Here is a 26637-nt window from a genome sequence, read left to right on the forward strand (position 1 = left end):
AGAGAAATCTGGAAGACCAAGAAATACGATGCAGTCATCCAGGGTGAACTCTTCGCATAAGCCTCCAGGTTTCAGCATTTTCTTGCTGAACTAAATATTTCTGTCATGTTCCTGAAGGTGACCTATGTATACTTCACAATGAGGTGTTAAAACACTGATATAAGGGTAACGCTGTTTTTCAGGGCATTATCATTTGGAGAAGCCCGAGGTCTTTCATTAACTGCCCGACGAAGGAGGGCAGTTGAAAAGACTGCTGATAGCTAAAATGAATAGAATTTTTAATACAATAAGAATAAAAACAGCGGCATCGGTTCAGAAGCATTTACTGCCAACAACAAAGTGACGGAGGTCACTGACACACATTTTGCAAATATAAAAACGTCGTAGAACAACACAGATGACGTCACTATTGAGAGTGACGACATTCGACCTTGACCTTTGCTCATACTACCAGCCGCCATTGTTTTCAGTTAGACTAGTCGATATTTTCATTGCTGTATGTTGTAATTTATGGTACAATTGTTATGGCTGGCACAGGCAGGAAAGTGCATAATGGCACAGGCACATGTGACGAATGTGAGCCAGATATTTGGTCAGTAATGAACCCAAGTTCAATCGAGCCGTAGGTGATTGAACTTCAACAGCTGAGCTACTTATGACGTCACCTAACAACGGGCTTCATAATGGCCCATCGTTAAGTATTTTGCAGGCATTATCAAGTTACAGTGGACCGCTCATTTCTGATAACATGCGGTCGTTTTAATGATAATTCTATCCATTTTAGCTATAATGTTTATTAATGTTTTTGCTTGGCAGTAAGCTAAAACAATTATCTAACTGATGAATCTAATAGTAAATGGAAAAGGTCATGTTATGGTACAGTTTGAGGCTACTTCTTGTTCCTGTCTGTTTGTTATTGACAAGTCATGATGAAAATGTCCATTATAGACTGACGATTTATCTAGAGTGAAATGTCAACGACAAGAAAAATAACACCTCAAAATATCTCAACATATGTCATATTTGGGATTTCACTTTCTTAGTAAAGTACAAATTCTAGTACTTTTTTCGGTTGAGTCCCATCCGGGATTCGAACCCGCACCCTCAGAGTCAGGCACCTAATCGCCAGCACACAAAGTCAGCCGCCTAGCCCGCTCAGCCACCGTGACTTCCACCAAAATATCTCATCAAGAGTAAAACGGAAAATGTTATGCATTACTTTTCAGTTCACACATTTGCATACGAATCATTGGTTGCTATTTTTTGTTGTGGACTGCACTGTTGTGGAGATATGTTTGTTTTCATTTGATGGCCATTAAAGATATTTTTGCTATACAGTGGAAGCTGTCTAAACCGGCACTCATAGGAACTGAGGATATAATCCATTTTAGACAACATGCCAGATTGGAAAGCTGATGATAATGTAAAAGCCACAAATGGGACTGAGATAGTATGCTGGTGTTAACAACTTGAAGGATTGAACAGATGCTGGTTTTGACAGCTTCCACTGTATTTCATTGTTGTATTTTTTGTTTTTCATTATAACACAAAAAAACATCTTGTTAATTGGAATTTTAATTTTTGTTTGCACTCCTCTAGGTATTCAATGCCTTTTGTGGGACACTCTTGAACTGAACAGTGCTAGTGATAATTGTTCCATCTCCAATCAAGCTTTTTCAACAATTTCATAGACATAAAATTTGTTTTTTCTAAGACACTGCACCACATGCAAAGTATCCAACAATCAAGTTAAATAGTAACAATATTTAATTTACAGACAAATATTTAAGGTCACTTGAAATAAGGTTTTGTAACTAATAGAACACACTGGTTCTCCGAGGACAAAATTTGTATGTGCTGTCATTACATTGCGCTGCCTGTTGGACCAGCTGTGCTTCATACATGCCATTGACGTCACATCAAGAATGATTACCACATTATTCTAATGCCTACACTAATGTTTGTACTGTACAGGTAGAAATCACATTTTTTGTGAAAGAGTTCACAAACATACACTAGCAAGAGATAGTAGGGATCTACTGTGTGAGGGGGTCCTTAGGGAGACTAGTATCAGGGCAATTCTACTATCATGAATGGTGTAAAATAATTACCCCAAGCATCAGTGAGTGAGGAAGTGAGGACAGTTTGCACCCCAATCAGTAATATTCCAGCTGTGGTCTGTAGATAATTTAATCAGGACCAAACAATCCAGTGATCAACAGCATGAGCATCAATTGAAAACTGATGACATGTGTCAACCAAGTCAGCAAACCTGACCACCCCATTCCATTAGTTGTATCTTACAATAAGCAGAAATGCCTTCTGTGGCAATCATCAAGAACTTGTTCATAGAAAGTATGTATCTGATAATAAATCTTGACCAGGGTACTAAACACATCTCAAATGACAAAAGATATTGATATTGTGAACATCAAAATGCTTTTGTTACTGTTATACATCCCATAAACATGTCTGTCTCATGTCGGCAATTCAGTATACATCAGCAAATACTGAACACCCAGGATATAAGAGAGTGTTGTATATGATATACAGCCCATATCAAACAGTGAATATCGGATGGGAGATGTAGAGATTAATATGTAAGTTATTTTATATATTGTTATTCAATTTATTTCCCACTAAACAACATTCCATGAAAATCCCTGCTGTTGTACATTATTGGTTAGCTGGTGGTCTGTGTACTCTGTCAACATCAGTGTGTCACTGTATTTCAATACTTACATTATGTAAGTATGTAGATGTGTAGATGTAGTGTGTAGATTACCTCAGACTTAGGCAACCTCAGTGTAATGTTAAAGAATGGGAGTTAAGGTTAACCTTAGTTAAGGTTGCTTTGTGAAAAGAAACCCAGGTTCTTTAACACACTGGTTACCCTGGCTGAATTGGTAGTTTAAATGTGATCATAAAAGACACTGTCCAAACCATGCATCATCCATTAGATATTTTAAAAATTGGAGACATTTATAAATTTCAAACATAACTCACAGATGGACAAAGGAATACAATGGTATCTACAATAAATACTCAACCTAAAAACATGAAGGACCATCCCAATATTCAATATTTAATCATAACATGAACTATAAATAAAAGGTAATATTGAAAATTTGGGTGGTCTTTAACATGTTTTGTTGAGCATATGTATGTGTGCAGAATGTATTTGCTTGTGTGTCTGCATGTCTAGACGAACAACAGAATTTATTTAACACATTGGGAATCCATATCTGGATGCATGTTTGTTATACCAATCTCCAATGAACACAATATGGCCATTCCCACTGATTTTTATAAAGTTATGGATCCAAACACCATCACTGCCACAAAAACTGTCTTGAGTGTTTACAGACATGATCTCAACAAAACTCAACTCCGTATGCTACAACTGGGAAATCAATGGATAATTTGGTTACACTTAAATGAGAAATAAAATCCTGTATGGGCCATTAGCCACGGATTCAGCTTGAGAATGAATCCAACAGGAGTGAGTGAGTGAGTGAGTGGGTGGGTGGGTGGGTGAGTGAGTGAGTGAGTGAGTGAGTGAGTGAGTGAGTGAGTGAGTGAGTGAGTGAGTGAGTGAGTGAGTGAGTGAGTGAGTGGTCTTTGATCAGTATTGTATTTGAAGTTATATCACATTGTGTTTCTCTAACACTGGAGAAAAGCCTGAAGCGAAGCAGTCCTAACGCATGCACCACTATGGTGAAACCTAAGACACACTGTGTAGACATACAGAAACAACAAGGATGAACAAACAAACAAACAAACAATCAGGATGGACAAAAAATAAAAGAGTGACCTTTTCAGGATCTGACATTTCAGCCAAAAAGTAGGCATTTTTCCAAAAACAAGCATTGAGGAAAACATATTGTATATTTTACATGTCATGAAACTTTAATGTATTGTGATCAGCCAGAATTTTAGGAACCATGTTAATATAAGCAGTATGTTCATCTGCCACATTGTCATATGGTGCTTTTAACAGTAATTTATATAGTCAATGGTTTATTGCTGTTAACTGCACTCCATAATTTAATCTCCAACAATGATCTGTAGTTCACTACCATGAGCGAGTGAGTGGGTTCTTGAGTGAGTGAGTGAAGGAAGGAGTAAGTGAGTGAGTGGGTTCTTGAGTGAATGAGTGAGTGAGAGGGTTCTTGAGTGAATGAGTGAGTGAGTGAGTGAGAGGGTTCTTGAGTGTGTGAGTGAGTGAGATTGGCATAAAACAACAGGCAACCTAGCAATTTACCAGTGACTTGTATTATTACATATTTCAGTCAAAGAGATTTACTGAAATGCACATGGTAATGGTCACATAACGGAAGTGACAAATTGCTTGTAGTCTGTAAGATCTATGGTTCCTTCAGCACCTGTCTCCTTCGAGAATCATGTCCACAAATGTTATAGAGCCTCTTCTAGAGAGAGGGAAAAAAATCAATGCTCTAGACCCAGTTCTTGTTTCCCTTGATCAGCAATTTGCTGGTCAAAGGAAAGTCGGTCAACACTATTCGAAAAACTGGGGCAGGGTCCAACTCTATTTGTTCCAATGAAGCCCTCAAGTCAATGATTTAGTGAGCGTTACACGATCCCATGGTTTACTTCAAATAGCTGGAGAACAACTGTTGGCCCTGAAGCTTTGATATGCATCATATCAGAAACTATTGGTTCCAGTTCAAAATGGTAACAGATAGTCAGAATCATCCTATACTACAAGCAGATAGCTGAGATTTCTTATCATGGAAATATTTTCTTGCTTTTGATTGTGAGCTTTTCGGTAAAGCTGTTTTCCACACATAAGGTTGTTAGATAAAGTAATAAACACTTGGAAAGTTTGGTTTGTGTTCTTCAATATGGTCATGTCATTCTGTTAACCTAGAATGTAAACATGTCTTGCCATTACATTAAAGACAGATACAATCAGAATAAATCACTCTTTTTGTTAAGAACTAAATGAATCGTGGTCGATATTTACTGTCCAATTAAAGCCACCTCCTGATTTATTCTCACTGCAGTGTTTTACTGCATGAAAAACAACAGTCAGGAGTCATTTATTTCTTATACAGAATATCAATATTATTTATGGCCGTTTCATTGGTGTTAGGTCAATTCACATGCACTGAAAATGTGACGACATGATTTGTCAGGTTTCATCATTAAATACACTCTTAAGTCAAACCTACACACCATTACATCAATCCACAACAACTCTGCAATCCTACACACTATTACATCAATCCAAAACAACTCTGCAATCCTACACACTATTACATCAATCCAAAACAACTCTGCAATCCTACACACTATTACATCAATCCACAACAACTCTGCAATCCTACACACTATTACATCAATCCACAACAACTCTGCAATCCTACACACTATTACATCAATCCACAACAACTCTGCAATCCTACACACTATTACACCAATCCAAAACAACTCTGCAATCCTACACACTATTACATCAATCCACAACAACTCTGCAATCCTACACACTATTACATCAATCCAAAACAACTCTGCAATCCTACACACTATTACATCAATCCACAACAACTCTGCAATCCTACACACTATTACATCAATCCACAACAACTCTGCAATCCTACACACTATTACATCAATCCACAACAAATCTGCAATCCTACACACTATTACATCAATCCACAACAACTCTGCAATCCTACAAACTATTACATCAATCCACAACAACTCTGCAATCCTACACACCATTACATCAATCCACAACAACTCTGCAATCCTACACACCATTACATCAATCCACAACAACTCTGCAAACCTACACACCATTACATCAATCCAAAACAACTCTGCAATCCTACACACCATTACATCAATCCAAAACAACTCTGCAATCCAACACACTATTACATCAATCCAAAACAACTCTGCAATCCTACACACTATTACATCAATCCAAAACAACTCTGCAATCCTACACACTATTACATCAATCCACAACAACTCTGCAATCCTACACACTATTACATCAATCCACAACAACTCTGCAATCCTACACACTATTACATCAATCCACAACAACTCTGCAATCCTACACACTATTTCATCAATCCACAACAACTCTGCAATCCTACACACTATTACATCAATCCACAACAACTCTGCAATCCTACACACTATTACATCAATCCAAAACAACTCTGCAATCCTACACACTATTACATCAATCCACAACAACTCTGCAAACCTACACACCATTACATCAATCCACAACAACTCTGCAATCCTACACACTATTTCATCAATCCAAAACAACACTTCAATCCTGCACGCCATTACATCAATTCTGTACAGCACTATGTCAGTCCAAACCATCAGTATGTTAGTCAAATAACTGTATCTAATTCACTCAACAACAAGTTCAGTAGAGTCCCTCTACAGTTTAAAAGGAAATACTGTAAATCACGAAATTTTTGCGAGCATGATATTTTTGCAAAAATTGCGAATGACTTAAGCTTGCAAAAATATCATGACGCAATTTGCTTGTAGAATGCAATTAATAATCAGCAAACAACCTCTCCTATCTTCGCTTCATTATTCACCACTTCATATAATTAACAATAGATCTAGACAATACATATATTAAGCAATAACAACAACGCAGAGAATGACTAATTACTAGCATTACTCACGAGTCACATGTCAAACAACGGATACCTGAACAAAAGTCACTCAGTCAGTACATCCGATACTCCAGACAGGTACCAACCACGTAACACACATTTCTTGGAGACTGTTTGAAAGGCAGTCTCCATCAGGCGTGGATAGTTTTCATGACACTTATCTGGAGATCAACAGCTTCGCCGATATTGACTAAACTGGTCCTTCATCAGTGCCAATTTATTAGAGTCATTCCATTTAATTTAATCCCTTTGAACTGTTTTAAGCTTATATGGCCTATGCAGCAAGTGTTGTTTTTAGGAAAACATCACTGATTGCATACATGCCGAAGTACTCAACTAAATGGTGTTCAAGATTAGCGGCAACCTTTAATATGTGATTGGATTTACTTCAGATAAAACTTTCAGAAGCAAGTAAGCTTAGAAACTGTCAAACTAAACTATGTTTTGAGAAATAGGCAAGTCGCAAAAATATTGTGATGCAAAAACGTCTGTTGGTCGCCACTCACAAAAAATATCATGACGCAAAAATTGCATGATTTACAGTATGCATGAGAAAACAGTATGTATGTAAATCCATCCATGGGTCCCGAGGAACCAGTGAACATTGTATTCATCTTACCAAACACATCCATGTTAATTTTGAATTGTGTGAAGTAGAGATTCAAAACGTTTTGTGGCCATCACTATATTTTGCAGACGATAAGAAAAATTGATTTAGAGTTATCTCCCTTCCTACTTTTGCTAAAAACATCAGTAATTTCCGTACGTCATACACGATTAAACATTATTCGAGATAAAGAATTACTACCGCAAAGTACCAAATGAGTTCCTCATTCCCTGAGGTGTACATGAAAAATGTTACCTGCTTGCAAGTGGGGTACAATTTTGAAAATAACAGAAGAGCAATCATTCAATCAGAAAATGACATTTATGTATGAGGCAGGATAATACTGCATGCACTTGAACTATGTTTCCCCAGTGAATCTTCAGATCAAATTTTAACATCGTAAAGTGAGTGAGTGCATGTGTTGCCAAACAGAAAGGCTCACACTTGGTCTTCTACTGGGAAATATCACAAAAACAGTATAGTGAGTCGAGTCAGTAAGTGACTGAATGAGTGAGTCAGTGAATATAAATGATCATTACAGCACGGCAATAGCTGGGTTTTTTATTTCCTTGGAGTTTATCTTTGGGATACTTAGGACATTTTATATTTATAACATTTCAGTCTTAATACCTCGGAATTTATCCATATAATATGCATTATTGAAAACATACTGTACATTAAACAATGTCATGAAACACTGAAGTATTGTGATTAAGAATTCTAGAAACCATTTTAACATAACTAGTATGTTCAATTACCATACTGTCATACAGTGTTTTCAATAGTAATTTATACAGTGAATGGTTCATTGTGTAATCCATACCTCCATAATTTAATCTTGGGCAGCAATACATAGCTTACTTCAGTAGGTGTTGGTGTTCTATTACAGTAGTAATTTAATATGCCTGTAGTCACGCGAGTTTATTGAGTACACACCTATATATGAATCATACTGTCCTGTGATGAACTGCACATATCAAGACTGTATATGTGGTGGTACGTGTGCGTGCATACATATGAGTGAGTGAGTGAGTTTAGTATTACGCTGCATTCAGCAATATTCCAGCTATAGGGCGGTGGCCTGTAAACGATTTAATCTGGATCAGACAAACAAGTGATCAAGAGCATAAGCATCTGTCTGTGCAATTGGGAACTGATGACATGTGCCAACCAAGTCAGCAAGCCTTACAACCCGATCCCTTTAGTCACCTCTTACGACAAGCAGTCACCTTTTATGACAAGCATGAGTTGCTGAAAGCCTATTCTACCCCAGACCTTCAAGGGTCGCATAGATATGAAGTGGTGAGTGGTTTTGTGTACAGAGCAAGTTAAGCAGTGATGGTTGTGGATAGTCCTTGGGTGGGTATTTGGCTGAACGGCTCTTGAGAGTTTCTATGGTATCTGTATTACAGGCATGAAATTATGATATTTATTGAAATAATGGACATAAAATCGATATTAATCATAATAAGTGATCAAGATGTGATGGGAAGTAAAATATGACAGAATTTAATAATAATTGTAAATTATGACAGGATTAAGATAAAGGGTGTTGGCTGTGGCGAACCTGGTCTTAAAAGACAACAAAGCTCATGAGTGGCAGACTGGTGTGCCCCTCTTAATGCTCTGATCACTAGGACCCATCTCAGAAATTGTCATGAAGCACCAGTAATTTGGCTTAACGCTAAGCATCACGGCTGAAGCCTTAGATAATGATCATAGAGTGGATTGACCAACAACATAGTGTTCATGAAACTACTAAACAAAGATCATTGTCTTGAGAATGCTGGAGGAATTATGATGACGTTACTTACACTGTACCTCTCATGCACCCCTTGTCATCTGGACCAAAGTAAAGGGGTATACCGTAGTTCAGGTAAAGGCACGCCATCTCAGGTGTGAGATACTGACAGGAAACACCTGCCTGCCAGGTAATGGCATTGTCTGAAGTCCTTGAAAATCTGTCCTGCCCCACAACAAAGCACATGATACATGTGGTCTCACCTTGGGCAAGTGAGTTAGTTCAAAACTGTCTCTGTTCACCCAGCAGAGCCTGGGTACCTGGTGGTATAAGTAATGTGACTATTAACCTGCTTAATTAGTAGCGTCACAGGCAATTTGGGTTATCAACGGTAATAATGTCCATTATGATGTATGCACTTGCAGCATGCCGCTGTGGCATGGAATTCAACATTATACAAGTGTCCAAACATTATATTATTGTTGTGAAGAAAACTATGTGCATGCATGCATGTGCATGTGACACACATTTCAGTCGTTCATGATCAGGTGACTGAGTGAGTCAGAGTTTGACAAAATTCCAACAATTCCATGCCAGGAGACACCAGAATTTTGCCTTCCCACATATCAGGTACACACAAAAATATCAGCCCTTCTGGTGACTTCACCATGGAGCCAAGGAAGGTGGTTATGCACCAACATTCATTTGTACATCTCTGTGAATCTATTGCTCTGATTCGATGTGGTGTATATTATCATATAAATAGAAGTTGTATCAGTAACAGTATATTGATGGCCGTTGGGCCCAGACAATGTAGGTGTCACAAACAGATCTCGAAGTTGAGATTAAGAGTCTTCTGGACACAATATATACTCTAAAAAAACGTATGGGAACCTGAACTTTGAAGTCTGGCAGAAAGAAAACCCATTGAAGAACCTTTCATGACATTCATCTTGTGTACGCAGCATCATTACTTGCAGACACAATGCATGGGAAGCACATGCACAATGTGAGAGCCTATTACACATGCATGGGGTGTCATTATGAATCTTGACGTTTTTCTTGACAATATTTTCCCAATATTTTTATATTTTTTTGCATCTGTGCATGGTCAGGGTTTTCAGGGTCAAAGAAAGAGAGATGATGTGGGGGGTGGGGGTGGGGGGGGAAGAGAGAGAGAGGTCAAGGCTGAAAACACCTTGAATTTGAATTTATGTATGATAAACTTTCAGAAAAATATAGTCTTCAAAATTTGCCTCCAAGGGGGTCAGGGGGGAGGAGCAGCTATACCAGCACATGGCCTAGCATGTCCTCATGGGCACCTAGATCTGTTGTTTCAGTATTGGTGTCAGGAACAGATCATACAGAATGTCATCACCGGCACCTACATCCTTCAATTCAGTGTAGTTGTCAGGGATAGATCCCACAGTATGTCCTCACGAGCACCTAGATCTGTCAATTCAGTGTAGGTGTTGGGACAAGATCCCCCAGCATGTCCTACAACTAGATCCGTTTCAGCACAGGTGTCAAGAACAGAATATCCTAACCTACACCTAGATCTGTGGTTTCAGTACAGGTGTTGGGAATAGATCTCACAGCATGTCCTAACCTTCAACTAGATCTGTTGTTTTAATACAGGTGTTGGGAACAGATATCACAGCATGTTCTAACCTACACTTGGATCTGCTGTTTCAGTACAGGTGTTGGAAATAGATCTCACAGCATGTCCTAACCTACATGATCTGTTGTTTCAGTACAGGTGTTGGAAACAGATCTCACAGCATGTCCTAACCTACACTTAGATCTGCTGTTTCAGTACAGGTGTTGGAAACAGATCTCACAGCATGTCCTAACCTACACTTAGATCTGTTGTTTCAGTACAGGTGTCGGAAACAGATCTCACAGCATGTCCTACCTACACTTAGATCTATTGTTTCAGTACAGGTGTCGGAAACAGATCTCTCAGCATGTCCTAACCTACACTTAGATCTATTGTTTCAGTACAGGAGTTGGAAAACGATCTCACAGCATGTCCTAACCACACTGAGATCTGTTGTTTCAGTACAGGTGTCGGAAACAGATCTCACAGCGTGTTCTAACCTACACTTAGATCTGTTGTTTCAGTACAGGTGTTGGAAACAGATCTCACAGCATGTCCTAACCACACTGAGATCTGCTGTTTCAGTACAGGTGTCGGAAACAGATCTCACAGCATGTCCTAACCTACACTTAGATCTATTGTTTCAGTACAGGTGTCGGAAACAGATCTCACAGCATGTCCTAATCTACAGTTAGATCTGCTGTTTCAGTGCAGGTGCTGAGAACAGATATCACAGCACCTCCTAACTTACAATTAGATCTGCTGTTTCAGTACAGGTTTCGGAAACAGATCTCACAATATCTCCTAATCTACACCTAGATTTGTTGTTTCAGTGCAGGTTTTGAGAACAGATCCCACAGTAGATCCTCATGGGCACCAAGATCTGTTGTTTCAGTGTAGCTGTTGGGAACAGATCCCAAGCATGTCCTCATGGGCACCTAGATCTGTTGTTTCAATGTAGGTGTCAGGAACAGATTACAAAGAGGAGAACTAAGAATTTTCATAGCTCAGTAAATCATTTTTTCAGAAATCACATACTGTATATGAATCACAGATAATGAAATGGATTTTCTATTAGCTGAAGTTATTTTAGGATCTAGTTCTTAATTTGAATTTATACGAGAAGAAATGTTCGAATATGATTTCTGAAGAGATGGAGCAAATGGGCATATTTATGAAACAGCACAGATGCAAACATTTGCATAATTACATCTGATGATAGCAGAGCTTCGATTTACTACTCCTGAATTCTGTTCAGTACTGGAAACCTGGTGCTATCTGTCCCACCTCTGAACTCCATCACTGTGGGAACAGCAATCGGTCTCGTCCAATTCTTTCCATGACTGGACCACTCACCAGCACTCATCTCCATGTCCCCAAGGGAAGGTCTCATTTATTCAAAACAGTCAAAATTCTTCAGATTTTCCATTCCAAAGTCTGATACACTTTGATGTTCAGAGCTGCCAATGGCATTGATATTTCATGTCAAAAGGATTCTCTTTCCATAGAAATTCTATTCTATTCGTCACTGATTTCAAACCCTGAACCTATTTGTTACATGGTGAAGCGCTCTCACTGTATAAAAACACTAATGTTCACAATGAAAGTAGATGAGTGTAATCGCAATTGTTAGAAATAATTGCCAGCCAGTATTTTTCAGGATCATAATGTCCTGCCGCCCGGGACAAATCAGTTTTCATTTTGGGCAATCAAATAATGGTATCTTACTTGTCCGTGGACTACTAGATAATTTCCACTTATGTTTTCAAACTACAAATAATCTTGGATTGCATTTCAAATCTGCTCATAATGAAGCTATTAAATTTCGCAATAATAATAAAGTAGATCTAGTAGAGAGTGAAATTATCACTGTTTGATAAATAGTCCAGTAAACATTAACATCACGCATTGTGTCCTAAAATAGGGCAAGTAGAAAATTAGTCAGGACAAGTTACCTTCTTGAAGTCACTTGCCCTGAGGCAATTGGATTTTCAAAATATATTTGAACTCCTTTCATGTTACAGAACTGTTTTTTTTTTTAAAAAAAAAATATATACATACACACATATTATTCTAAAACTGTCTCTTGGGGTCGTATGTCCTGAAACTCACCAGATAACATATTGCCCTAAAACAGGTTCTCCTAAACACATGTTGCCCTAAAACATTATCTAATGAACACATTTTGCCATGAAACAGTTTCTCCTCAATACACTTTGCCCTTAACCGGTTTCTCCTAAATACATTTTCCCCCAGAGCAGTTTCTCCTACATACATTTTGCCCTAAAACAGTTCTTCTTAAACACATCTTTCCCTAAAACTATTACTCCAAATCATATAGCCCCAGAATCTTTTCTCCTGGACATATTGGCCCAGAGTTGTTTCACTGGAGCATATGTCCTAAAACTGTTTCTCCAGAACACATTTCCCCAGAACTCTTTCTCCAGAACATAGTGCCCCAGAACTGTTTCTCCCGAACAGCCGCAGAATTGTTGCTCCAGAACATCTTGCCCCAGAACTGTTTCTCCACAACATAGTGCCCCAAAACTTTTTTTTTCAGAAGATATTGCCCCAGAGCAGTTTCACTGGAACATATGTCCTAAAGCTGTTTCACCAGAACATATTTACCCAGAACTCTTTATCCAGAACATGTGCCTTGGGAAATGTTCAAGGTACTAAACTTTTGAGGTTTGAGGACCTAAAATATAAACATATTTAAGACAATTATAATTTCAAGGTCAGAAAAACCGGCCAGAAACATCACTTACCGGACCAATACTCACATAGCTATCAGCAAAACTCCTAATAGTCAGAGATAACTGCTATCTGAAGGCTATAACTACTGGAATACCTGTCTATAGCAGCAATAACAGTAATGAAAACAAATGTTCGATCCTTTTGTTCGTGTCCTTTGATTGTTCTCAGATGATATATTGTTTTCTTACCAACTAACTATTAACAAAGCAGCCCATTTGGCCAGAGAGTGACATCAAGTGTATTTACAGTTGGTTTGAAGTTGGGAAAAAATCATGGATATAATATTTTCAAGGTTGTGTTTCTAACCTCGAAAACCTCAAAAATAAGATCCCTTGAAATTTTAAGCAGTGCATGCAATCTTGAAAAACGTTAAGAAGAACCTTACAGTGCAGGCCAACAGAACCTCAGCTATGTTGTAAATGTTGGTCGATGCAACTTACCGGTAGTGCACAAGCTTGCTGCTGGTGCTTTTGGAAGACATAACCTTTGACCTGCCCTCTCACACCAACTTCCCCATTCCTGAAAAACAAAGAAAAAGAACACCTACTCCTCAATGGAAGTTAAAGAACATCTTTTCAGATCAATACATAATTAATATGTCAACTCACTCAGATCCATCTTGTGATAAAAAAAAAGCATGAAGTGTCCTTCCTCTGCTTGACATGTACATTACTAAGTTGGTTCCATGCCAAGTCCAGCCCTCTCTGCATTGCTAAAGCCATAAATGAAATAAATCTAACGAGCATCAGATTTTGGTTTCCCTTGGGCTCCTTTTCAATTTATATGGGTTTGTTTGCTACTATCAAAGTCATACACAGTCAGGCTGCGTTAGTCCGGACCCCGATAATCCGATTCCTGCGATATCTGAACAAAAGCTAGATGTAACCAATCTTGTTTACTATGTAAACTCATTACCTGTTGATTCATTAATCCGGTGCTTCACTTTCCATATCTGGACGTTAATTAGCGGTAACAGATTAGCTAATTACACATAGTTTTGCTTCATTAATCATAAAGGTGGTACATCAAAAAGGTTTGGATTATCCCCTCACACTGTAAGCCCCATTCAGTGGTAAGTGTTAAGTGACACTTCTGAGTTGAAAATGTCGCTAGTTTCTGATTTTGATCAATTAGTAAGTCTCACTTTTGGTTAGTTCAAGTAATGCCTGCCATGCTTACTTGCTGCATAAAACACCCATCGTGTCAAAATTAAAAGATTATAACATGGACGAGGCGGGGTTGTTTTATAAACTCAGACCAAATCACACCCTGGCAAACAAGAAAATGGCTGGCACAAAGAAATCACCATCAAAGAAAGAATCGCCATCGCCCTGTGTGCAAACGAAACTGGATCGGTCAAATTAAATCCGTTTGTCATCGCAAATTCTAGACATCCCAGATGTTTTGGAAGAGACTTTAATCCAGAATGTATGCCCGATATCGGTTTAACAAGAAAGCATGGATGACTTCGGGTATGTTTTGTGATTGGCTACGATCATTTGACAGACAGATGCGATCACGTGGTCGACACGTGATCTTATTTTGTGACAATGCTGCCAGTCAGAAGTGTGCTAATATCAAACTGACCAACATGAAAGAAATATCTCGTCAAGCATTTCATTCAGTGTACTGAAGATGAAAGGCCACAAAAGCTTAATCTCCGAGAAGATTTCTTTCACAAGTGAGTATTGTTACATGTTTGTGTAATCTATCCAGAAATGATTGTGTTCCTTGATTGGTTCTTATATGAATATTCAAGTTGTTATGCCTACAAACTGTAATAAAGTCTGTTGAAAATTGTATACGTTCATATGTTTTTCTATTGCCATGTCAAAGGGAAGTAACTCTACTGTAGTGGTGTTCATAAAAGTTTGTTTCAGTAGTCCGTACGTTTCACTATCCAAACGTTTTTGATGGAAAACAGAAGTGTCCGGATTAACGCGGCCTGACTGTATATATTCAGGGACTAAACATTAGTCTAGCTATAGCCATATGACAGTGGTCTGATACGTGTCAACCAAGACAGCAATCCTGACCACCCATTCCTGTTAGTCACCTCATACGACAAGCATGGGTTTCTAATGTGTTACATCACCATGTAGTGTTAAAGCAGAATACAGATTTGGAAATTCTATCAAAGCAAAAGCCTTGTCACACCTTTCTTATTTGTGTGGGACTTCTCTGTTTCAAATGATATTCCAAACCATAAAATCACCATCAATTTGATAACATGAGCTTATCACCCGCATAATGAGACGTGATTCCAAAATGCCAGAAAATGCCAGGTAACAATAGGAAAAGCTCACAAAAAAACAAGAAACCAGAATCTCTAACTGAACAAATCACAAATGCCTACTCATCTCCCTCCCAACAGTCACCAGCAGCATCAACAGTCTTGGCAGTGTTCAAATCAAGCCTTTGAAAAACTGGCTAATTCAAAGTCATCTCTCATATCCCTTATCAGATTTCAGAATCATTGCACAATAGAAATTGCCCTTAGTGATACAAGTTTCAAGCATAAGATAATTGTCATATATTCATACTTTAGGTTACTGACCATCATTGAGTATTTCTGTCATATAACGACATGTCAGTTGGTGTTTATGAAGGAGCATTGAGGTAGCCTAGTGGTTAAAGTGTGTGCTCATCAATCACACTGAAGACTGGGTTTGGTTCCCAGCATGGGTACAATGTTTGAAGCCCATTTCTGGTGTCCCTACCATCATTGCTGGCAAACTGCTAAAAGTGGCTGAAACAATATTTACCATTCATGAACCTACAAGCTGGATATGTGGATGCTGACAAGATGAAATACAATCAGTGCAAACAGTTTTAAGACCCATGATCACAGGATTCTGGTATGCCAAAGGGACATGACTCTGTACAGCATGCTACAACAACCAATCTGCATGACATTCTTTCTGTCCAAGACTGTTGAAGTTTTATTTGCAGTGCTAAAATGAATATAATGAAAGACCTACTGCAATTTTCAACTCAATCACTGGACTACAGAATATCAATTTCTCAATGATAGGCCTACTGTCAATATTGAAACAGCAGGTTATTGATACTGTGAATGAAAGCAGACGAGTTGACAAAACTATCCCACAAAAAAGACCTGCTATTGATTTTCAATATTTCACGAACATTTCTTTATCAATGTGATTACACTCAACAACAACATGATGAAATCAAAATAACTTCAGTTTACTTTGTATGGGATAAGTTGTGTTGGATTAAAACATATTTACTCACATGTAATTTTCCCGAATGAGACAAATTAAACCGTAACTTGATTATAGAGCAGCTCATCTCATAAACTACATGCAAGTAGGAATTACAGCATTATTGACTGGTTGAAGCACAAACACAATTCTAGGAAGCATCTCATAATCAATACTGCTGACCAACTAACGTGCAATTGCAGGCAATATTTTGATAGTAAATCTGCCCCAACAAACCCTATAAATTGACTGTATTGAGAAGATGACATGTACAGTGGTACAATGGAAGTAGATTGTAACATTTTGTGGATGGAGAGACTTGTGTGCCTTGATGTTGATTGGACAATCATAGCATTGAAGTCTCTTGAAACATTCCAACAACCTCCAGCAGAGATGTCATCTCGACACTGGAATCTGTAGCAAGAATTTCGGTGCCAGTGCAACAGAATGGATTCAAAAATGAGATTTCTATAAATCTTTCTGACATTTCATCAATCCTTGTTTAAATGCTTTCCCTAACTGGCTCTTTGGTCATCCAGAAACACAAAAAAGCCTGGCAACATCACAAGTGTAATTACCAGTTGTAGAACTGAACTAATTGGCCCCGGGGAAGACAAATATTTTGACAGGTCAAATAAAACGAATAGTGGCATTGAAGCAATTGGTGGATCTCTTGGCTCTGCTTCAAAAGTGAATGTACCCCTTGAAGTATTGGGGAGCAACATTATGAGTGGATTCAACAACACCATGTGTGTATTCCACAACACCATGTGTGTATTCCACAACACCATGAGTGTATTCTACAACACCATGAGTATATTCCACAACACCATGTGTGTATTCAACAACATCATGAATGTATTCAACAACACCATGTGTGTATTCATGAGTGTATTCCACAACACCATGAATGTATTCAACACCACCATGTGTGTATTCATGAGTGTACTCCACAACAACATGTGTGTATTAAAGTGTGTAATCCACAACACCATGTGTGTATTCCACAACACCATGTCTGTATTCCAGAACACCATGAGTGTATTCAACAACACCACATGCATATTCCACAACACTGTAAGTGCATTCTACAACATCATGTATGGAATCCACAAATAGATTGGTGTATTCCACAAATATAAGTAAGTAAGTATTCCTTACATTAAAGCACAAAGGGGCTACAAAAAGCATATACCTATTTTCTTTTTAACCTTTCTTTCATCATACTGATTTTGTGAATGACTACAGCAACTCATTCACTGCATCATTATTCATCACGACAAAATTCAGACAGATCACATTCTCGCCCAGTCAACCCACATGAATGTATACACATGCAACCATCCACATACTCTTCTTCTGTTTCTAAAAGAGTAAGGCGACTCTCATCAGTGAACAAGTACTTCATTACTCCACGGTGACACATCACTGCATCTATACTGTCTGTCGAACTTGAATTCCATTTAATTCTTCAGTATATGACTTCTTGTATACTATTAATAACATATTCCTCCATTTTATGACATATCATTTTAAGAAATGACCAAAAAGAAAGCTTGCAAAATAACAATTTAGCAGTTTCTAAAAATATTGTATTGACGATTTGACAAAGTCACATAAAAGTCCCATCAAAGACTTGCACGCGTGTTTCAGATACAATTAATAGTTTATATAATTTCTAAAAGAATATCAACAACAGACAGGTGTTTTTAGATGGTCCATTTGTATAAGTCATGACTCATCAAAACATGAAATTAATATACATCACTCGGCTTGGAGCAAGGCTAGTTCCAGCCTTACTATCACCTCTATATAGCACAATGTATACAACCCTGGTCAGGACATCCAGTGGATACGTCCCTATAACCTCTGCTCGATGTATGGAGATGACAATACTGATGATGTCATCAGATTGTGATTGGCTTGATAGTGTTTCATTGTACCACTTCAAGCAATTCTTAACCCTCATAAGTTATGTTGATCAACCAGGACATATAGAAAGTTGTCACTGTTTCTACATGGAATGCTCCGAAATAAATATCTTGCATCTTGTATTTTGGAATGAGGGTAATCCAAGATTCAAACCCATTCTCAACACCCAACAGATGTTGGGTCACATCATGTGACCCATTTACCACAGTGCTTCAATTATTTATTTATTATTATTATTAATTATTTATTCAACTATTTCCAGTATATGAAATATGGACGGTTGGTCAGCTTTGACAGGCTAGATTTTTTACAGAAAGTCTACATTTAAAGCCAGCCAGCCAAATGGTCTGGTAAAAATGTTAGATAACACTTAACATACATCTGAGTAAATTCACCATATGTTAAAATATATGTTTTTATATTACATGTAGACTTGACAATTACTCTTTGAGCATTGATTTACTATCGTATCACAAGCTGGGAGGAAGGCTGAAAAGAGAGAACCTCCCTCCTGTAAGAGTTCATGCAGAATGCATGAGGAGGGCAGGTAAGGAAGGAAGTTAAACAAGAGGACCAAAAGGCCAATCAAAAGACAGGCAGCATCTGACAGGTGTCAAAGGAAGTCAGATGCTAGAAAGTTATATCAGGTGGTGGAAGTTTCTAAAAATAGAGGAGGGGAAGTCCAAGTGAAGCAGGAGACATCAGAGGCTGCTAAGGGTATTGAGGATTGAAGATGTTAGTGGCTGACATTCGACTGTAGACAAGGACAACATAACATAGCATGAAATGATGACAATGACAATATGTATGACAATATGTATGACAATATGTATATACATAATTTATGGATATGATGAAACTGTGTGTGTTTGAGGGGGGAGGGGAAGGGATAATAACAAGATGGTATCTATGTGGTTACAACTCAGAGTTATATCCACCACCCTGCTACACTAAGCTTGCCAATTCTTTGCTTGCTGTAAGAGGCGACTAATGGGATTGGGTAGTCAGACTCACTGACTTGGTTGACACATGTAATTGGTTCCCAGTTGTGTAGATCATACAGTTGATCACTGGATTGTCTGTTCCAGACTTGATTATTTACAAACCACTGCCATACAGCTAGAATACTTCTGAGTGTGGCGTAAAACTAATTCATAAACACCTGTCTCAGCGATCCATCTCTCACATTGCTCAAACACCTGAACTATCACTCAGTAATTCCACTATTTCATAGTAGTTCACAAACATCTGTCTCAATGATTCATTTATCAAAGTGCTTCATAAATACATCCTAATCATACACTGCCATCTGCTTTGGATAGAAATCTCTTGGTGTGAAGAAAACAGTGTTATCACGTTTCTATCAACCACAGCATGATATATCAATAGTGCTATGGGCATAACTGAAGCATGTCACAGATGTCAGAATCCATCACAGTCCAAGGTCATGCATATTTAGACATGCACAGTTTCTACATGTTTGGAAAATTTCTCAATAGGCAGACTGACCCTAATTCTTCGATTACCATATTTACAATCTCTAATCACCTCTCATGTCCTTCTGGTCATTCCCAGCACCCAGCCATGTAGCCCTACATGACAGATGGCAGCTGACTGGTGACATTCAGATCTAATTCCAGTTGACTGCCATGCTGTGGGACATTATACTATGTTATACACCAGAGTATACACTTGTTATACACCAGAGTATACATTTGCTGCAAGCGATCTCTCTTTGGAGGAAATTAGCAGTAATTTCCTCTAATTGCAGCTATCAGAGAGGGATGCTATGAATCTATAGCTCCTACAAAGTCAGTTACTCTATGTATTCTTAAATTACAACAGAACATAGTAAATATTTCAATAAAATTCTTAACTGTTTAATGTTTAAAGTGCACCAATTTCACCTCCTGAATATTTCTACATCTCAGTTGTGGCATAAATCAGAACCAACTGTACTTTTTCAATAGTACAAAAGTGGCAGAACTGCATTAGACAATAACTAATAGTAGAAGTGATAAGTAGTAGACTTTCTACAGCAAATAATAATTTAGAAAGTCGGCCAGGAACAGCTAGAGGAGTAGAAAAGACACCAAGTTCAAATCATCATTAGGATAATTATTCATCCCATGCAAATAATCTAGAATTCAATTTGTTTGCTACATATCCTTGTTCCGTTGCAGCATTAACCAATATTCCCTCACTCCCTTCTCCTGCAATATGTATCACTCACAGGTGGTGGGGAACCTTAGTGGTCTAAGCGTTAACTCAACACACTGAAGCCCAGGGCCACATGGGTACAATGTGTGAAGCCCCTTCCTGGTGTCACCCACCACCATATTGCTGTAATATTGATGAATGCAGAGTAAACTAAACTTACTCACTCACCCACCACCAGCATGTTCTGTCATATAAATGTATATCCAGCACTTGATTCATCTTCATGTGTCTGTGGTCATCTCATCTAGTACTTTTTGACTGTTTATGTTAGCAAGAGTAAATTAGGGACATTGTAAACGAAACGTTACTGTGTTCTGTAATCTGACTGGTTGAAAAACATGATCAAATGGTATTAGATTCCCAGAAACTGCAAGACTATTCACTGCGTATTGACATGTAGAAACATCACAAACAATTGATTTGTTGTGTCATCAACAATGGTGACATCATTCAAATCATATTGTGACATAAATGCTACCGTGGGAGCCAGCTGAAACAGCCAGCTGATGACACTTCCTTGTTGTACCTGTACTCGATGTAAACGAGTGCAGACAGTAAAACCCTTTGGTTTACTTTTTTGTTTACAATGTTGATAAACATCATGTGTTGGCCAATTTCCAGGTGTTATTGAGTATTTGAAGCACCGGAATATTTAATTTGAAACCTTCAGCTGACGCCCTCGGTTCCACATGCATTCACGAGCTTCAAATACTCGATATCACCCGGAAATTGGCCAACACATGATGCTTATCTCCGAAATGTAGCAGGCTGGCCCTGACCTGTTAGCTGGAGTTATCTTGCTCCCCACCAGCCATTGACTATACCTGTTACTCAACACCAACAGTGTTTTCTGTGCGCAGCTGTGAACATAGACTGGGAAATATCAGAGATGACCATTGTTTGGTGTAGCAGAGCAGGGACAGATCTATCTGCACTGTTAAAATGTCAGCACCATTACCAGATGCCATAAAACATTTTACTGCAAGACAGACATGATTCTCAAGCCTTGCAAGACTGACACTATTCTAACAACTTGCAAGAGTGACACTATTCTCATACCCTACAAGACTGACATGATTCTCAAACCTTGCAAGACTGACACTATTCTCATACCCTATAAGACTGGCATGATTCTCAAACCTTGCAAGACTGACACTATTCTCATACCCTATAAGACTGACATGATTCTCAAACCTTGCAAGACTGACAAAATTCTCATACACTGCAAGACTGACATGATTCTCATACCCTGTAAGACTGATACAATTCCCATACCCTGCAAGACTGACACCATTCTCACCCCTTGCATGACTGACACCATTCTCACCCCTTGCAAGACTGAAACCATTCTAAAAACCTTGTAAGGCAGACATAATTCTACTAACCTGCAAGACTGACACAATCATAATACCCTGCAATACTAAATCAATTATAATACCCTGCAAGACATGATTCTCACATCCTCTACCTAATATCAAGGATGAATACAGTTAACACCCAAGGTATAGTCCATTTGGCTCCAAAGCGAACCAGTGAATTGCAGTCTAGCTCGAAACCTAATAAACAACATACTCAGTGAAATGCTGATCATTATCAGAACATCATAAAAACTCTGTAAGGTTTTTGCAGCATATTTTTCCCTAAAATAAAAAATATTGTTTACCAAACTAATTAAAATATTGACACAGTTCACTATTTGTTACAAGGGAGGAGTGCAGAGAAGAGGACAGCCAGGTGACAGCCATGCGAGAAAGCACTACAGACAACACAGTCAGGTAAATGAATAAATAACTTTCTCGGCACTTGTGCATGTGCTTCTTGAAAACCTGGCTGTGCTTTTCTCTGCACTCCTCCCTTGTAATAAAAAGTGAACAGTGTCACTATTTTAATGATAATTTGTTAAACAACTTTTTTATTAGGACAAAAATTAAGAATGCATAGAGATAGCACAGCACAAGTTAATAGATAAATAACTTTCTCTGCACTTGTGCATGTGCTCCTTGAACACCTGGCTGTGCCTTTCTCTGCATTCCTCCCTCGTAATAAACACTCAACTGTGTCAATATTTTAACGATAGTCTGTTAAACAACTTTTCTTATTAGGACAAAAATCCTGCAAAAAACTCTCAGAGTTGGTATGTTGTTTTGATTATGATCAGCTTTTCATTGAGTATGTCATGCTTAATGGTTTTCGAGTTACACTGCAATTCATCGGTCTGCTTTAGAGCCAAACGAACTGCATCATGGACCAATGGTTTTGGGTGAATACCACTGAGAAATCTCATGATGTTTTGCTAAGTTTTGCTAAATGCCTTTTAAGGTAATGCTTGACAGTTGCCTCCCTTTAGGTGCTCTTCTGTGTGTAAGTATGTGTTTTGACTGTTGGTAAACATGAGGCCGAAGGAGAACGTTCTAAGGTAATGGCGATACGGTGGCTCAGTGCTCGAACATTCAAGAATCTGTGATGGTAAATATAAGGCTGGCTGTTGTGTTGACAGGACACACACGGACACAGAGTTATACTGGAGTTGTGTCATCATTCAGCCTACCTAACTGTCTGACTCTTTGTCAACGTTTGACCTACATTCAAGACCCCTTTGTGCATAACATTTAGTATAACTGTTCCTCACTGAAAACCAAGACTTTGGTGAGTTGATATTATAGTTGTGACCAATTACTTTAGATTTGACTCAGCTGCATTGTACTAGAAACCTCTATTGTGAATCATTGTAACTTGTTGATTGTTTGTTCAATATATTATTGAATATTTTAGACTTGTCAGTGTTATACTTTGCTGGTTCATAGGGGATTTCTTATACCTTTTGTCAAGGTGAATTATTAACCATAACACTGTAGGAGAATTCCTGTCACATCATGGTAATCTGTGGTACACATCAATAAACTTCCCAACACAACTACAGCTCATCCAAATGAGCACAGCACATAAACAAGATACAAAGAACGTAACAAGAAAACTTCAGCTGTATACAGGCAAAACACAGAACTGACCCAAACAACCTCAGCATATATACAAAATACAGAGAGTTCACTCAAATAAACTCATCAGATAGACAAAATACATAGACCTCAGCCAGATAACCTTAACATATAGACAAAAATAAAAAGACGTCACTAACATCAGCCACATGGCAGTGACTTCAAGAGAGTAACATGTCCTGACTAATATTCCACTTGCCCTGAATTTATGACACAATGCATGATGTTAATGTTTTCTGTTCTATTTATCAAAAGGTGACAATTACTAGATCTACTTTATCATTATTGCGAACTTTAATAACTTCATTATGAGCTGACATGAAATGAAATGAAATCCAAGATTATTTGTAGTTTGAATACATAAGTGGAAATTATTTAGTAGTCCTGAAATGAAAAATGACTTGTCACGGACGTCAGCGATGGAATTTTTTAACCCCTGGAAGACACCTTTTTTATGTAGTGTAAGGTTTGGTTATCATGGTTTCAAACATTCACTTATCTTTGCATGAATGTGTGCCAGACAAATTCAATTAATTCCACCCTTACCAAAAAAATGAGTATGGTTGGAAATGTCAACATATTTGTGAACTTTGGATTATCTTATATCAATGCAGATGGTACATTACATTCGAATGGCCTACAGATAATGACACCTCTAGATGCCATATAATCTATCACTGGCGTTGTCAAACTGTTTTTGTTTCGGTACCGTGACGAAATAATAGTACTGAAAAACATGTTGTAACGCAATATACATGAGTTTTATGCTTCTTGGAGCAATGTATCAGTAATTTATTATCCATATGGGAAGGATACATGGTAGTATTTTCTTGTATTTAGTCCCTTGGAAAGTTACACCTTTTGGTGAACATTGATTGGCTGATTCCAGCCTGAAATGAGGTTGCTTCAAAAACGGAACTGTTGTTTTCATTTTAGAGTAATTTAGATCCAAAACTGATATGGGTAATAACAACAATAAAAAACATCTGACAGGGAATGACAAATTATCTTTCCTCCCTCTGGGACCTGTGTGTATGGACCAGAAATGGAAGATTCAGCTGTCTTCTGTATGCCTGCTTTGTTTCTGGTGATGATTAATAAATGAGGTTGACTTTTGAATTTACAATCATAACATGACCTTGGAAAAAAAAGGGGGGTTGCAACCCCCACAACCCCCTCCCGTGGATCTGCCACTGGTAATACATATATATTATGTGTCACTTTGCAGGATCTGGACTCTGAACCTGTCGTAGGTTCTGGTACACCGAAGGGACACAACTCTGTGCAGCAATCTGCATTATCATGAACTATGCTATATTATCATATTATAATCTATTCATATAGTGCCAAGTTCCAGCTCAGACAGCTCACAGGCACCTTGTTTTTTCCTTGATCATAGGATCTTAATCTCAACAGCACTTCCTAATAACAATCTGAACTCTGTGGTGATCATACAACTCTTGCAGCCACTATAGGTGCACCAAGTTAATATGGCTCTCCCATCCCTACAAGGTGCCTATTTACAGCTGGTTGGACTAGGACACATAATATAAACCTAAAGTGTGCTTCTCACTATATATAAGGTTATCTCTTGTTTTCCGAGAGTAACTGCATTTGAGGCTTTTGTTTTGGAGGGACAGGTTTTACTTTTCACTAGAAAGACCTCTTCCCAGGTTTTACTTTTCCTAACTTTATATGAACATCAACATTCAAATGACACATGAGTGTTTGAAATCAATTGAAAAATTCCGTTCAAAATTAAACTTACTACACAAATGTTTTTCTCTGGCGGGATTGGAACCACAAATATCAGATCAGAGGTCAGACGTTCTACCACACAGTCAAGAGGCCGACAAATGTGGTGAGGTTAAATTATCTGCTTATAGTTACTTTCATTAAATTGATTTTACGCACGCCTCGATTATTGTTATGTAGCTTCATTAAATGATCATCTACATTTTTATTACCCATCACTGACAATATATGTTAGAGAAACCACTTCTCCCTGGTTTTATTAGACAATGTAAAACCTCAGAGGCATGATTTCTCCTATACGTCACAGTACGTTGTCAGGTTTACTGCTGTACCTGCAACTAGGTGTTTGCATGTCTTCATGTGGCCACCATCAGGTCACTTACATATAGATTTGCATTTTTTTCAAGTACACAAGGTTGTGTACTGTACACTTGGGTTGTGACAACACTGAAAAAGTCTGCATCTTCACTCCAAGTTTTTCACAAGTGGTCACAGGTTGGCACAATGGTGGCACATAAAGCTCACTGGATCACTAACCTAGTGCCTTAGACACCCCGCCCACCATACCCCACAGATTTTCTCCCACATCAAACTGATATCCAGTAAAAGACCCATAAGAGTTGTAACAGTTGATGAAAAATTGCCAAAATATCCAAATCATTTTGAGGGCTTTACACAAATATTCCCCAGTAGCAGACTCATCAAATGCTCCAGGTAACCAAAATATTTTAAAGAAAACATTCCCTGAAACTGTGAAGCAGTTCCTTCCAATTAAATGGAACAAATCAATACCGAAAACAAGTGAGTCAAAACGCAGTATATGAAGAATATTTACCTTGTTAGTCAGAATCAGAATGAGTGTGTATCCATTATAGTGCCTCTTGCACATCCATATATACACCTTCTGTAGCCAAGTCTGGTCATCAGGGCGTGATAACCCGATATATCCAACACAGACACTTGAGACCTACTTCAGACCTGGCATGGCCAGTAATTGATCACACCATGTAGAATCTCATACTTATACTGTCATATTTTCTGTGGCCATGCAAGCTGCGACTCCAAAGGCCACAATGAAGGTATTAGGCTGAGAACAACACCATCCCTCTGGGACCTGTGTGTATG

At 38.2% G+C, this 26637-nt stretch overlaps 1 protein-coding gene across 9 annotated transcripts in view; it reads right to left on the reverse strand.

The window, feature by feature from the left end:
- Positions 1-26428, reverse strand: part of LOC137267857 (voltage-gated potassium channel subunit beta-2-like) — a 138313-nt gene extending 111885 nt beyond the window's left edge. For 7 of the 9 annotated variants that reach the window (XM_067802293.1, XM_067802290.1, XM_067802289.1 and 4 more), the window contains exons 1-2: positions 20090-20144; positions 13826-13904 (exon numbers count right to left, since the gene is read on the reverse strand). In XM_067802293.1, the coding sequence (XP_067658394.1) occupies positions 13826-13866 (41 nt within the window). In that variant the 5' untranslated portion in view covers positions 13867-13904; positions 20090-20144. Of the gene's footprint in view, positions 1-13825; positions 13905-20089; positions 20145-26347 lie in introns of those variants that run through there. The other 2 variants (XM_067802292.1, XM_067802284.1) reach the window with 2 other exon arrangements.
- Between the last annotated feature and the right edge of the window lie 209 nt (positions 26429-26637).

Source organism: Haliotis asinina, chromosome 16 (genome assembly GCF_037392515.1).
Source record: "Haliotis asinina isolate JCU_RB_2024 chromosome 16, JCU_Hal_asi_v2, whole genome shotgun sequence".
In the NCBI taxonomy this organism is placed as follows: domain Eukaryota; kingdom Metazoa; phylum Mollusca; class Gastropoda; order Lepetellida; family Haliotidae; genus Haliotis; species Haliotis asinina.